This window comes from Myotis lucifugus, unplaced genomic scaffold, assembly GCF_000147115.1.
Source record: "Myotis lucifugus unplaced genomic scaffold, Myoluc2.0 scaffold_17, whole genome shotgun sequence".
Taxonomy (NCBI): Eukaryota; Metazoa; Chordata; class Mammalia; order Chiroptera; family Vespertilionidae; genus Myotis; species Myotis lucifugus.
The window spans coordinates 7,554,102-7,570,606 of NW_005871065.1; the positions used below are offsets into that span (position 1 = coordinate 7,554,102).

Consider the following 16,505-nt stretch of genomic DNA (forward strand, 5'->3'; position numbering starts at 1 on the left):
CACACACCCCACACAGGTAGTGATGTAGAATTCTGGTGCCATCTATGCAGTTAAAAATACTATTGCTATGAACCTAATTGGAAAGAACCTAATTCATGACAAGAGTTGTGACCTAAACATTACTTCCTCCTGGATTTCCAATCATATTTCCCTCCAAATCTCCCTGCAAAGCAGAAACTTCCAGATTTGGATGATGGCCGAAGAGAGAGGCAGTACTTAAGCTTGAAAACAGTTAGCTCAGCTCAAAGCTGGATGATTCTTCCTTCTAAGTTTTGTCTGGCCCTGGGAACAGAGTTTGAGATAGGCACCCTATCTGTTCCTCCCGTTTCCCGTGGTTCTCAGCTGGAGTGTTTCCTGAAAGTGAGAGCAACTAAAGCTTTGAACCGGCTCACAGCCTGTTATGCTGTCTCCTTTTCTAAGAGCATTGAAACATAACGGTTCCCCTGAGTATGCCGGCCCCTTCTGAAGTATAAAAGGCAGGGAAAGGCGGCAGAGGACATGGATGGCATTCGAGATGTCACCCAACTCTAGAATGTAATACTGTCTATGGCTCTTCTGGATCATGTGACTCATTCTTCCTGGGCATACTTTCTTGCATCGAAGTTGCCATTTTCCCTTGATATTTTTTACCTCATATCTTAGCAAGCAGCACCCTCATACAGGCCTGTTTCCCAAATTCACCTCTGTCTGTAAATACCCATCCTTGCCAGCACCACTGTTCCCTCCTCTGACAGGTGCTGGGTCAGAGTTCACAGATAACATGTTAAATAAATAAGTCCACCTGGGATGTTTCAAACACCTGAACTTTCAGTGTGTGGATAAATGCAGCGTCCTCATGTAGAAAGACCTCAGAAGCTGCAACAAAACAGAGTTCTATAAACTTCAATCTTAAAAATCAAAAATGTGAATTTAACTTCTAAACCACTCAGATCACATTTGTGATGGTAGTCAGTAGTGTGATTCTGAATGATCTGCAAAGCTGCTGCAACACAGTGAAAAACTCTCCGTTGTTTTTTAAATATGCCTTTATTGATTTCAGAGAGGAAGAGAGAAAGCAGAGAGAGACAGAAACATCAATGATGAGAGAGAACTATTGATTGGCTGCCTCCTGCATGCCCCCCACTGGGGATCAAGCCTGCAACCCAGGCACGTGCCCTTGACCAGAATCGAATCTGGAACCCTTCAGTCCGCAGGCTGACGCTCTATCCACTGAGCCAAACCAGCTAGGACAACACTGTCCTTTTTCAATCACAACTATTATCAAATTGATGAGATAAAAATTTAAACACTGGCCTTCAAACATAATTGAAGGTCAATTAAATATATCATCAAATACCCAACATCTTGTATTGTCATCAGCATTAGTACAGCATTTTGTTTTCAAAACTCTTTTCTGGTAGAGAGGCAACATTATCCCACTTTTCTGTTTGGAAAATCTGATCTCTAGGCCTACTTTGAGCTTGCAAAGGTCTGGCTAAAATTTTAGATCATCTGAATATAACTACAGGATTGTTTTCATTAACAAAGGGTTTTTCACATTTTGTACATAGGCTCAGAATTATCTATATTATGTTCTTTTTAAGACATGATTTTGGAAGAATTGATACTTTATGTTGACTCAAGATTCTATGTTGAACTTTATTGAGGACTGAAATTTCTGTTTTTGCAAATGAGATAAGGAATTCTGTATAGTTTTAAGATAACTGAAAAATTACTACACCAAAGCTCCCTGTAACAAAGAAATGAAATATCTGTGCCCTCCTTAGATTTGAATTCAGGTCATTTCAGTCCATTGACTAACACCCCTGATTTCTACACTAGGTTTAACACAAAGCCCCATGACATCATGAGATTGTTTTCCTTACAGAAGAGGGTTGATATATCTGCCAGCTTTGTAGTTTCCTACATGCTACTAGCCCATCTTTTAAATAGCTTTTTCTTCTCATTGTAAAAAGAGATTCTTAAAGTTATCAAATGAACATGAACCATCTCATTCCTCTTATTATTGTCTGATTTCTCTATGATTCACAAAGAAAATCTTTGCTCATAAAGTTGTTAGAGAAATTCATTTCATATTTATATTTGTGAATTTCATTCATACTCACACACTTTTAACTTTCATGCTACTAAAAATGATAATAAATTGAACTGAGCTTTCAGGTTTACTAGCCAGCCATTCACAAGCTTACAATTTCCCTTCATCTTTAAAGTATTAAGTTTCTTATACTTCAGAGGATATCCCATTTTTCACCGGGAGACTGAAAGAATATCTATCACAAACTTTAGTAAAATAGACTCTACCACAACACCATAAACACACATGGATGCACATGTACATGAGTGCACACATACTTGCATACACATAAATTCTCTTGTCGTCTTAAAGGTGAATCAAGCTGGCTGCATCAGATGTAGGTATGGGACAAAGATGTCAAGCTAAATGGCATTTATCACTAACATTGTCTTTGAAAATGTATTTCAGCCATCTCATTTACCTGATTGCCCATTATATTTACCCAACAGAATTATAACTGACTCTGCTCAGTTCACATCTTCTAATAAATCTATACATCTTTTATGATCTGGTAGAAGACACCCTATTCCACCATGACTTCCAATAGATCACCAGGTCCTAACAATAAATCCAGCTAACAAATGTGCTAGTTAATTAATTATAACAGACTGTTTGCACTGCAACAGCCTTGAAACTAGCAGCCCAGTCCATAGTACAGCAGTTGCATGTGTGTAGAATGTCCTCAGCTTTTGCTGAGAGCTCCGAGGAACGACATTTACCAAACAAGGCACTGTGTGCTTCTGGACGGGAGATCGTGCTCTGATCAGTCTGAAGCTGGCCATACATTAATACCCTTTGTGTTCCTTCTATTTTGTGAAACAACCTAGAAGCACTGAGCTTCCCAGATTTCTGTGAACATCAAAGTGTTTCTGAACACAGGCATGGCTGTCTTTCTTCCCAGGATCTTGTTCTAATATGTATAGGAAAGTTCACCCAGTGTTTTCTGATGTGAACTCTTTGCTGACAGAATAACCAGCCACATGTGTTATTTGAAGGAGGCCCTTTCTAGGCACATATTGCCTTTAACAAGATTAAAATGCTTCAAGTCTCTGCACGATGCCTTCACCCATTTTCCAAAGTGCATCTCTTTAGGTCTTGCCTAAACAGCAGATAAGCTCCATCAGTAGAAAAATAAAAAATAAAAAAGTGTGCCAGCATACCAAAATCCTAACACTCAGACTTAAATGGCATTATATCGCAAGACTAAGCTTCATATAGATAGACTTTTCAACTATTCTAGAAGACACCATAGAGGCCTAAAATAATAGATGATTTCCTCAAATAATTCAAGAAGCAAATATTTTGTAGTATACTTAAGATCACTTAGATTTATTAATTTGAATATAGATCATATTATTTTCCCAGAAGTAGCATTATTTCATTAGTTCTTATACCTGTTTCTTATAATGTATGAAAATAGTTTGTTAATAACTGTGGCCTACACTTTCCAAGTTCTCCAGTAGAGAGCACATACATTCAGAGGCAATGGCACAGAATACATAGAACCATGGGCTTTTTTTTTAATCCAGTAGAAAAATTAGAAATCATCTAGACCTGCTCCTCATAGTACAGCGAAGGAAACAGACTTCACAAGTGACTTGCCCAAGACCACACAGCAAGTTACATGAATTCAGGCTGCCAAGTCCAGGACTTTCATGACTGTTTCCCAAAAATAATGAGTGGCTGGATTTTACACATTCATTAAGGAAACAGCTTGTAATTATCAGTTTTAGCCAAAGTGCTATATTAATACAAAACAGGAGAAAGTTCCCTGGAGGGTGCATTAGAAAGAACCAGCAGTGGGCTGCCGGGCTGCTGGGCTGCTAGCTTGCCCACACGACCATCCTAAGGATCGGCTAGAGACCCCGCCCCCTCCAGTCTGTGCAGTTACAGTCGGTGTTAATGGGAGTTATACTTGTCTGGAACAAGAAAGGGAGGTCTTTGAAGAGAGCATTTGTTACCAATAAAAACAGGATTCTCCAGCCCAGTGATCCACTCTTCTCTCCTTTCACCCCCCAACAGAAGACAACTCATTGTGTCCATTTGGTTCCCTGGGGGTGCAATTTTTATTATTTGTTTTCTCACTTTTCACCCCAACCATACCCCACTTCAACTCACTAAACTACTTCTCATATAATTCTGGCATGACACACAAAAGTAACTTTTCAATATAAGGAAGACTTAGTAATCCAACAATATATGTATCATAACTTGGTGAATACAAGCTCATGCTGGCTAACCAGAGACAGGTGATAACCTTTTATGGCAGCCAGGTCAAGAAATACAGAGAAATACAAAATGCACAGGAAGGCAGACAAACATGCTGAGATGTCAGGCAAAGTCAAGAAAATATTGCCCCCTAGAGTACGCATTACTTAATATGTAATTTTTATTTATAAAACCATCAGCAGCTCCAATTTCCAGGAAATTAACCAACTCGTTACTTAAGACCTGGTCAGTTAAGCCCCCTCCGTCTGCACAAGGAGCTCCTTTATAAGAACTCCCACACTGCTTAGGGCGCAGTGTATTGTAAAAGGAAACGCTTTCACTTCGGTTCTATTAGCTGAGTCGAGGTACACTGTTAAAACTTACCTTTCTCTAGGCCGAAAGAAAAACCAATGAGCTCAAATCTGAAGCACCTCCTTTTTTAAAAATCTTTTTCCTATTTTAGGTAAATCTTAATCTGCTAGTCCTAAATTTCTGAAGTTTCTTGAAGTCAGCTCACTGTCTTTCTTACTCCCACTCCTCTTTGCCCCCAGGTCAGAACTTTCTGGAGATAAGCACTATATCCAACGCCACAGGATAATCAATCCGATTCATGTATCTCCAATACTAAAGCAGCACGGGCTCTCACCACTTCTATTTTAGCCTTGTCTATTAACAAGAGTTTTAATTTTGTCTTAATATGTATGAATTGCAGTGCAGAAAGAATTAAATGGCTAGTTATCATGAAGACATCATAAATGTTCTCTAATTAAAACCACGTTCTCTCACCTGATTGATACACAGAGCTGATTTTATTTTGGAGAAATTAAGGACTAAATTAGTTATACTGCAAAGTTATTTAAAGATGCCTTTCTCACTGAGCTTCTATTGATGACCTAGTGTATAACACTTTTAAAAGGTTGAAAATGCAGATAGTTGCAACACTTACCTGTAGGAGGGCCTTCATCCCAGCCTTCTTCCCTCTTGATTCGATTTGCTGCAAATCCCAAGCAGATATTGGCTCCAATAGCAAAAGTGAACAGGGACATCACCTAAGGGAATAAAGAGATCGAGTTGTCAAATACAGCTAGACAAGACTGCATCAAATTCTAGGAAGGCAAATGCAAATGACTTCAACGTCACCACCTAATTCCACAGCTTCCAAAATGCACCATCAAGCGCTGTCTTCATTTCTCAAAACAACAAAAAGAAAAACAAAATCTGGAGCTGCTTCTGAAGACCAAGCCCTGCCATTCCACCTTCCTCCTACCTGCCGTGCCTGGGACACGCTGCTCCTTGCCATGGCAGAGGGTTCTTGGAAAGCCTTTTGCAGTGTGTTCTCTTTGCCCACACTGAATGCACTGCTTTTTGGGGCTCTGAGCTCAGTCTATTAACTGCATGTAATCCCACCTGGGAGGTTGACAGGCTGTTCTGATTTGTCCAAAGCTCGATTGCATCACAGTCTGTTCACAAATCACAGCCCTGAGTTTAAGAGGCTGGAAACATCAGCCTCCTTTTCTCCACCCCCTTATCGGTCCCTCCCCTAACACACACACTTTCATGTGGTTTCCTCTGCTAACATGAGGGTTTCTTGGGTTGCTGGGGCCAATAACAGCTCATGTTCATTTTCCTTCCCTCACAAAAACATGGTCTTTCAAAAAGAAACCAAATGTGTTTTATCCGATAAAAATGAAACAGAACTGGCAAGGGGTTTCTACCAGCTTTAAGCTTTGAAGGTTTACAATGCAGCTAGTTATAAGGGATCATCAACCTCACGGCATTATTTTAAAAGAAAAAAAAACACACAAAAAAACAGGAAAGCTTTATCATTTATAAGCCTAATTGCTTCCCCTCTCTGTCTCGTATATTTATTTTTCCTGGCCGTTGAAATGACCTGTTCCTGTTGCCACATTCGCAGCTACTCCCGACTCCTCAAGTATTTCTCAGGACCAAGTCTCCCCAGATTGTAACTAACACAAGAGACAGCATTATTTTCCCCCTGTTGTGAGAGTTTAGAGAAGTAACTTTTATCACAACACGGGGAATGCCAGCTAAGCAGCAGAAAGTCCTCTGCCCTGGAGGAGGGGGGAAATAATTTATTTCTGCCTCCTCTTCCCGAAAAACTGTCAGCTTGGTGTGTGTGGGGCTGGGGGGTGGGGAGTGGGGCGTGGATGGGGAAGCTTTATTAGTGATTGAATTTAGGAAGGAAATCTCAGTGGTGCAAGAATTTATCTTTGAAGAACTGTTTCCCTGGTTATTTCCCGGTTAAATTATCATCCAGCCCTCTTCCCCTCAAATTGTGTCCTTTGAGGCTATTGTGAGCATTAAAGTTTCTGTACTAAGCTATTTGGCAGCCAGGAGCCATCAAAAAGAAATCGAGGCATCTAAATCTGAAAGTTATTTAAATTTTGTATGCTTTTAGGATTCAAATGAGGGAAGAAGCTTTGGCCTTGGTTTTTCTCTCCCCGGGGCCCAGCGACCATCATTCTCCCACAGAGAACATGCGTGTATATAAACAAATACACCACTCACTATGCAACGGAGCGGTGGCTTTGCTTAAATAAAACAGGATAGCACAAAAGCAAGAACTTGTTTATTATAGTGGGCTGCACAGTAGGCCTGGGCGGCATTATATATTCTAGAACTTAGTAACAGCTCATTGAAAAAAAAAGAAAACACTGGCAAACATTACGTTGCCTTTCTAAAACCCCTTTAGTTGTGCACTCTGGCGAGAGGGCTGGCTCATGAATTTTTCTATAGAAGTCTCTTACTTTAATCTGTGTGCCATACTGAAATGATTTTGAGTGGGGTATTCAGCAGGGCTTATTAAAAAAACAAAACCCGGGTAAGATTTTTCTCCTACTTATATTCAACTTCAAGATGCAGGCTAGTTTTTACAGAGACACACTATAAACCAAAAAGGAAAACATTAAGGCAGCCTTGATGACATCCTATGCCACGATGTTCCCAATGTCCTTCAAATCTTGCCTCCCTGTCCCTCCAACCTCCCCAGCCCCTGCCGGACTCCAGCAACTTTAGATTCTGTCTGACATTTGATCGTGGAAACTCGGTTTGAGAATAATGAAGGCTCCCCTTGAAAATAAAATTAGACTCAGAAGTTGAACACCATCTCTTAATTTTTTTGACATGCAGAGTAGCTGTGCAGGGAGAAAAAACCATAAGTATAATAGCCAAGTTGATCCATAATTGGCTTCTGTACAGCACTTGTTACCAATTATCTAAGAGGATTGAACTCAGTCACTATTTCTGTTCATCATTCTGCCAAAGAACTTTATCTTCTACCAGGTCATTGTGCATATGGAGTTCATTAACAGACACATACACATAACTGCACATGTGCAAGCGCGCAAACACGCACACACACGCAACACCATCTAACCATTGCTAACCAGAATTTTACTATAAGACATCATTATATATTAATTCTCAGGAAGATGACCAAAATCCCTACCTTGGGCATCAAATCAACTACAAAATACAATTATCTCTTAAAAAAAACAACAACAAAAACAACTCTCATTGTCCAAAACGGAGAAAACCAAAAAATCTGATAATGCATAGGTCTAGAAACTCAACTAAAGTGACTGAAATACAGTCCAAAATGTTCTATAACAAAACCAAATTAAGAAAGTTCACCTAATCTGGAGTTTATAAGATTTTTATATAAGGTCATCCACGGTCGGGTCAGTAATCAAGAAAATGTATGAGAAAGACTGAAATTAACTTCCAGGATGGTTTACTAATCTAGCTGTACGTCAGAAAACACTGCCCCCTGGCAGAAGAAAACCCAGAAGTATAAACAAATCTTTGAAAGTCTCAGGCCCTAAAGAATCACTCTGTGGTTCTCAAGCTTTATTAAGCAAAAGAACCATTTTGGGAGCTTGTTGAAAGTGTTGATGCCTATGGCCTACTCCCCAAGATTCTGATGCATTAGGTCTAAGGGGTGGGGACAGGGAAGGGGTAGTTTAGGGACCAGGCAAGACCTGGCAGAATAGACTATTCTGATGTAAGTAATGTAAGGACCACATTTGGAGAAACAGAGCATTAGAATAAATTATTCTGAGTCCATTTGTTTATGCCCTGAAAGTTGACTTGCTCGGTCTAATTCATAATATAATTTTAATATATTATTAACAGCATTTACTACGGATTGGACATTAAAGTTCAGATCTCTTGGTGACAAACCATGGCTACTCCTCCAGGGAAATCATCCCCAAACTGTAAGCAGCAGAACGGTCTTTTATTTACCTTGCTGGTGGCACAAAGCAGCAGTGTGTGTGTTGCTTAATTGCAATACAGTAGTTGCATTTATACAAATGCACAGTCTACCTTTTCATGAAATGGCTCTGTGAATCCTTGTTCCCAAGCTCTGATTAAGGTAAGAGGGCTTGAGGTTAACAGTGAGATCTGAGAGAGATGTAATTGAGGGTTGTCACTCTTGCCTCCTGCAGTAATTATGGCATTTTCATGAACTGCTTCAAACTTTATCTATATCCAGTTTCTCATTATGCAGAATTAACATGCCTTGACTTTAACACCATTCCCAGAATACTTCTAACACTAGGATGCTAGACAATTCACTGACCACCTGATTTTCAGTGGTATCAGTTAGCAATAACGACAGCACATGCACTATGAAAGTAAGAAGACAAATTCCAGGTGTATTCTTCAGAGTCTATTTTAAAACTTTTTGAGTTAAGTCTTGGTTTTCAATTCTGATGTGGTGGAGGGCTGTTAGAAAAGTCAGAAAAAAAACGGGCTAGCAGTCTTTTGCCAATCTAAATTGAGCAAGACATTCTAACAGCTAATAGAAAAACAAGCTGGCTCAATTGGCTCCTGCAATCCAGGACTGCAGATGTGTACCAAGTAGACACCACTTAAGATTCTAAACCACAGATGCAAAGTTCTATGAGTAATCTGTGTCCCCAGGGGGTTCTCCAGTGGAGAAATAGCATATGCCTATTCAAATGCAAACAGGGCTTGTGCTATTGGTTATTACACAATTGAGAGCTGAAATAAACACTGTCACATCTTTCAAGGGCTTCAATTTATATCATAAACTTCCATGCATTTCATTTACTGCCAGTGGAATCTAAGCATAAGCCCCTACACCAGAACAATCTCAGCTAAGAATATTCAATCATTGCACAAATATTCATTAGCTCCTACTGTGTACCAAACACTGTTCTGGTCACTGGTATTATGTAAGGAACTGAACCAGATATAGTTCGCTGCTCTCCATTGTCATCAAATAGACACAGAAATAAATGGAAAAGGCACACAATTTAAAACTTATGAGTTGTTTATTTCTGGAATTTTCCATTTAATATTCAGACCAGGATTGGTTGTGTGTAACTGAAAGTGTAAGAAACAAAACCACGGACAAGAGGGAACTACTGTAATTCAGTATTGACCTAGTCGGCAGGGTCAGAGAAGACTTGGTGGAGTATCACTTGAGCTGTGATGTGCAGAAACGTGGGAGTAACTAGGTAAGAGAGGAGAAAAAGATTCTAGAGAGAGGGAACAGGATGCACAAAGGTTCTGTGTAGAGTGGACCTCAGCACATGCATAAGGTGAAATGACAGCCAGTTTGACTTGTATAGGAAAAGCAAAAGTTAGCATGGAATGAAATGAGACTGGAGAGGTTAGTAGAGGCCAGTTCATGTGGGACCTCAATGGTCATGTTAGGTGGTGTTGTCTTTATCCTAAAAGCAATGGAAAGGCTTAAAAGGGCTTAAACAGGTGGAAGTTTAATCAGATTTTGAGGTATTAATCTCTGTACTATGAGAATAAGAATTGGAGGGAGTCAGGAATGAATACAATAGATAATTCTGGAAACAATGTCAGTGATCCAGGCGAAAGATAGTGATACCTCCCACCCAAAAGGTTATGGGGGTAATGGAGAGGTAGAAACCCAGGTGAGTCAGGATAAAGACTTGTTAATGAATTGGGTATGGGCATTGAGGGGCAGGAAGGCGTTAAGTATGACTCCTGAGTTAATGAATATTCAACCATTATGATGACCAAATACATATTCAGTAAAGTCACTTCTTAACTTTTAATTGGCTTATAAGAAAGACATCCATTTGCTAACATTCTAGAATTACATAGTTAAAATAAGGGATAGGCTAGTAGCTTTAAAACATCGGCCAGTAGTTTTAAAAATCAGCTGAGAAAGTTGATTTAAAGTAAAGTTATATCTGACTTTAAACACTGAAAATACATTGGTTCATGATTGAGTTTGAAAAAGAATTACCCCAACGAAATAATGCAGCTTTGTCCCTAACTCTAGCTTGTAATAAAACATTTTAAAACTCAAAACCCAGCATAAGTCTACATCTTTTCAGCTGCCCTGAAACCTGCATGCTAAACATCCGGGGGAATGGAAGAAGGCTGTCACCATTCGGCCAGATGGCACACCAGCATGTGGGTGAACCTCTTGAAAGTTTTCATCTTGAGCCAACTTTGTAATGTGGACTGTGGAATATCTGAGCACCGGTGGGTGGGTGTATATAATCAGAGAAAAGTGTTTTTTATCCCGAGTTCCACCACAGGGTTGAAAACTCTCACCCTTTACCTTCCAGTCTTACATAGGCAGGCTGCGAAGTTGTTCTTAACTCCACTTGCAGGTGAAGAAATGGAAGTTCAAAGAGTGTTTGTCATCTCCAAAGTGGTGGGTAAGTGATTGAGCCAAGACTAGAATCCAGGTCCCCTCAGCCAGCTTAGTCCTCTTCTCTCTATAACATGAAATCTCTCTTGCACCACACGAGGGCCTCAACTCGACACATCTAAGACCCAAACAACCCGTTCACCCTCCCCTCTTCATTTCTACTCAAAGCAAGCTTAAAACTACTTTTTCTTCTATAACCATTCTTTCATCTCGCTTCTAAATCAGACACTCTACCCAGAGGTTCTATTTATTAATTACAATGATTACTATCATTTATCAGAGCTTTCTGAACGCTATTAGTACCTAAATTATTTTCCTCTTCCTTTTAGACTATCCCTTCATCTTCATGCTTATGGTTGGGTATTAGACGTTCATCTCTTAACTGCTCTTCCTTATGTCCTCTCTGCCCCGTTCAAACACCATTTCATTGAGTTCTCTCTTATTCAGCCTGTAATTTATTCCCATTCATTGACCAGAGAGCCTTAAATAAAATGCAAATCTGATGATTTTCCTCCCAAACTTGAAACCTTCTAATGGCTGTCCATCACAGTGGTTCTCAAAGTGTGATCCTTGAACTAGCAGGGTTGGAATCACCTGGAAACTTGCCAGAAATGCAAATCCTTTTCGGACCTACAGAATCAGAAACTCTGGGGGTGATAGAACCCAGAATCCAGGTTTTAACAAGCCCACCAGGTGATTCTGATACAAGTTTGAGAACCACTGACCAAGAGGATAAAATCCAAACTGCCTAGCAAAGTACATAGGACTCTCAAGGTGACATTAAGCCCCCAGGAGTTCAGATCCCAGCTGTACCACTGTTTAACTGTGAGACCTTGCATGACCCTTCTCCATCCTAAGACTCGGTTTTCTCATCTGTTTCCAGCTCATAGGATTCTTAAGAGTATTAGATGAAATAATCCATGCAAATTGCCTAGCACAGTGTGTGGCACAGAAGAATGCTTAATAAATGGTAAGTTTTCTTAATTAGAAAAATATTTGCTATTCCTTAATTAAGTTGTGTTTTCTCACACCTTCATTCCTTATTATATGTTGTTTCTTTGGCCTAGAATGCCCTTCTCCACCAAATCTCCCTGAAAAACTCCAACATAGTCATGAAGATTCAGGTCCGGTATCACTCCTCTGCGAACCCTCCCCACTCTCTGCTTTTCCCCTTCCCATGAAAAGCAATGGGGTCCTTTTCTCTGCTTCCACATTATCTGCAATCTCTTTTTAGGCACCTCTATCCCTTGTGATTTCTCTTCGAATGCAGGGACCAGTCATCCTTGTACTCCACAGAGCTTTGCATCTTTCCTGGGAGATAACAGCCAGACAATAAATGTTTGTTGAATGAAGTTACTTGGCATTGATACTTGAATTGGAACTTGAATTCTTGCTCTCTTACTAACTGGCTGTGTCACTTCAAGCCCACGTTTCTTCATCTGTAAAGCAGAATTATTGGCTAACTCTTTTTTAAGCACTAAAACCCTATTATCAAGTAAAATCTCAAACGAAATACCAACATCTAAATTTAGAGTGGCTGTACTTTAAGGGGGTGGAGAGCCTGGATTCCAGCCAACCAGACACCTCCCTTCTAACCTACACCACCTTCACAGAAACCTGGAAACTCAAGAAATGCAACTTGTGAAAAGAAAACAACAAATAACTAAGTTAATTCCACTGTTTAAATACTTTTCTAAATCCAAACCTGTGTTGTAATATACACATCCCAAAATCTGACCCAAATTGTCTCAAGTCAGATCTTTCATTGATGAGCCCTGGATACTCTCATTCTAGTCAAGCTCTTCCCCCAAGGAGTCCAGGCTCATATCTGCATCACACTTCTCCTCATGCTGATTCTCAGCCCCAAAGTCCTCCTCTTTCCAATGCACTCATCCAATTCTTAGTCAGTTCATAGCCTTCCTCAGGGCTCAGCATCTTCACAACATTCCCCTTAACTGCAGCACCCACTGCATCATCCTCAGTTCAAGAACACCTGGATTCTACCCAAAGACATTTGTCTCTTGTTTCTCTAGGCTTCCCTGTTTTATCTGAGTATTTCTTGTCTTAACAATAAGAGCGTAAATGCCCAAAGAACGGGAGAAAGAAACCACTTGATATAGAGACTAAGAACCTGGATTCTAGAGCCTGACTAACCTGGGTCTGCCACTTTTAAGCATGAGACCTTGCTTAAGTTCTCTAACATTTGGGTGACTTTTAACAACAACCAAAATGACAGTCACCCAGGGTTGATATGAAGACCAAATTACATAATGCATGTTAAGCAAGTAGCTCAGTGCCTGAAACATAGAAAACACACAAATATTAGCCATTATTATTTACAGGGGGATAAAGACTGCATCTGCTGTCATGTTCTCAGCATTCAGCAAAGTGCTGGGCACATAATAGGTGTTTAGTAGTGACATAGGTTCTAGGAAAATTCCTTTTTACTTATGGTGAGATTATATGTAAATTAAAATCAGAAATGCTATGAATCACTCTTTCTGCGTCCTCACGAACCTCAGGAGAAAATGAGCAGCACTTACTTGGCAAAGGGTAGGGTGACTCTGGAGGCAGCTTTCAACTACAGGTTTCAGCTACAATAATAAAGACCCTCTATTTGGATTGGAAAGCCCCAAGAATTTGAGTTTCAACTCAAGACATTTGTTTGAACTCAAACCTAAAAGGAAGTGTATGCTTGCTACTGGGATGGAATAATCACATGCTCAGCAGCCCAATGACTTCCTCTTGGGGAGGAAGCAAAACTGCCATTTCTGGGATTCCTGTTGCAATTGAACACTAGCTACAGACTTTCACAAATAAGACATAAAAGGGAACTTTCCCCACCTGATAAAAGACTTCTACAAAAAAACTCACAGCTAACATTACCCATAATGGTAAAAGACTAAATGCTTTCCCCCTGAGATTGGGACCAAGACAAGGATGTCTTCTCTCACCACTTCTATGCAGTAGTGCATTTCTAGCTAGGGCAATTAGGCAATAAAAACAATAAAAAGGCATTCAAATAAAAAGGAATAAAACTATCTATATTCATAGATGATATGATCTTGCATATAGAACATTCTATTGAATATATTAAAAAGCTACTAGAACCAATAAATATGTTCTAGAAAGTTGCATGATACAAGATAATTAAAAATCAGTTATAGTTCTACACATTAGCAATGGACAATCTGAAATGAAATTAAGAAAACAATTGTAGTTACAATAGTATCAAAAATGTCTAAAATACTTGGGGAGCAATTTAACAAAAGAAGCAATTTAACTTCACTTAGCATAATGCCCTCAAGGTTCATCCATGTTATTTCAAGGCATGGCTCTTAAATTCCCACAACTGTCCCACAAATTCTGATTACAGTTTTTTGCCATTAAGATTCAAACCCCTTGAGATCTGTAGGTGAGAACTGGGTTCTCTTCTTACGCTATTTTATTTGAAAGTAAAATGAAACGGGACACCTGATGAAAGTGGTATGGCAGAGGGCCTGACATGCTCTGAGAAAGCCCCAGGAAATCCTATTTCTAGGAATGTTCTGGTTTCATCATACACAGAGGCTGGTTAAAATAGGTCCATACCACGAATCAAATGCTTCTTCCTGTTGGTAGGTTCAGAGGGCAACTGAGGTGACTCTGGAGACAGCTTTGAAGGCACTGACCTGAGAGCCGAAGGCCAAGGTTAATGTTCCTTTTCTGTGAGTTCAGAGGCGTTGGAATTTGCTTCCCTGCAGTGATAATCTCACTAGTTCTGCCCCCCCCCCGCATCCCCTTTCCTCTCCTCTTTTTGAGGTATGTTTCTTAAACCGTAAAGTCCATCCCTTTAAGCTGTACATTTTGGTGGGTTTTAGTATAGTCTCAGGGATGTGCAAATATCACCACTATGTAATGTCATTTCAAAACTCCTAGTAGAGCCCTAACCGGTTTGGCTCAGTGGATAGAGCATTGGCCTGAGGACTCAAGGGTCCTGGGTTCGATTCTGGTCAAGGGCATGTACCTTGGTTGCAGGCGCATCCCCAGTGGGGAGTGTGCAGGAGGCAGCTGATCCATGTTTCTCTCTCATTGATGTTTCTGGCTCTCTATCCCTCTCCCTTCCTTTCTGTAAAAAATCAATAAAATATATTTAAAAAAAGAAAAAGAAAAAGAAAAAACTCCTAGTAGATAAAAGAGAATGCTGGACATTGTAAGACAACTGCCCTAAACTTTGAAAATCCAGAATTTTACAAATTCATATAATATTGGATCAACGCAGATTTAGTAAGTACTAACTGCATTAGCTAATGCTAAATGAAAGCTTACTTGGGGCCACATACTACTTGCTATCAGGGATATTGAGATAAAAAGCATACTTTAATTGGGAGATTGGGAAGTCAACAGTTTGTTAAAACACGCTATCCTATCATTCACCTATGCAATGGGTACGTGTGGAGGATCTGGAGAACCGACGTACTCAATCTCTATTCCACCTCACCTCCAAGGGCCCTCCTGTCTTACAGATTTTTTGTAGAATGAGTTATACATATGGTTTATAGACTCTGCCAATTATGCCCCTGACATTGTCATTATGTGCAAGAGGAGATCTGGATACAGAATTGAGACAGGATCCATCTTCCTACCCCTGCTAGTGGTTTCTCTGGGAAAACAAGACTGTGGAATGGGAGGTTTTTCTGCACTATTATTTCGATGTCCATTCTTCAGCTTTCTAAGCATCAGGAGCTATCTGTGGAGGTGACATACATGGTAGTAGCTTCCTGATTTCTGAATCAAAGATGTGGGGGGTATGTTCTTGAACTCAATATTCCAGTGACAGCTAACTGCCATGTACTATGTACCATGGACTGACTCAAAATTCAGAAATACCTTGACAGGTTGAAATCAAGAGTTGAAAAAAAAGTGGAGAGAGAACCAGATCAAAATATCTGGGATAACATCCTTGAAAAAGAATACAGGAGAGTCCAGAATTGACAGCGATTCTTATAAAAGAAACCTGGGAGTTTTTGTTACCTACAAGTTCTATAGAAGCCCATTCTTAACCAGAACTCTAAATGACCTCATTTTAGCTTAGGTTCATTTAACAAACAAATCACTACCCAGATCCAGGAGAGACAAGTTCAGCAGATCCTGGTACTATCTGGACTCCATCTGGGTTGTGCTCACCTCTGGATGTTTCATTTTAGGACAACCCTACTAGACAGTATCGAGAGGGGCATGATCAGAGTGAGGAAGAGTTCATCGTACCCAATCCAGTCATTGATCACTCATTTGTTTATTTATTCAACAAACTTTTACTAAGCACCTAGGATGTTTCAGGCATTGGAGATGCAAAGTGAGCAGAATACAAGCTCTGTTCCATGGGTCCCACATTCTAGTGGGAAAAGAAATATAATATTGGGTAGTTGAAAAATGATAAGAAAAACAAAGCAGAGCAAGAGAATAGAGGTAATGGGAAGAGCTATTTTCAATTAAATGGCACTGAGGTCTCTCTGAAGAGATGATATCTGAACACAAATGTGGATGGAAGAACCG

The 16,505-nt window shown here is 39.9% G+C and overlaps 1 protein-coding gene across 8 annotated transcripts in view; it reads right to left on the reverse strand.

The window, feature by feature from the left end:
• The window catches only part of ENPP2 (ectonucleotide pyrophosphatase/phosphodiesterase 2), a 101,544-nt gene that overhangs the window by 71,739 nt on the left and 13,300 nt on the right, over nucleotides 1–16,505 (reverse strand). For 3 of the 8 annotated variants that reach the window (XM_006085240.3, XM_023750940.1, XM_006085241.3), the window contains exons 1-2: nucleotides 5,550–5,665; nucleotides 5,229–5,331 (exon numbers count right to left, since the gene is read on the reverse strand). In XM_006085240.3, the coding sequence (XP_006085302.1) occupies nucleotides 5,229–5,331; nucleotides 5,550–5,582 (136 nt within the window). In that variant the 5' untranslated portion in view covers nucleotides 5,583–5,665. Of the gene's footprint in view, nucleotides 1–5,228; nucleotides 5,332–5,549; nucleotides 5,666–10,877; nucleotides 10,897–16,505 lie in introns of those variants that run through there. The other 5 variants (XM_023750938.1, XM_023750941.1, XM_023750937.1 and 2 more) reach the window with 3 other exon arrangements.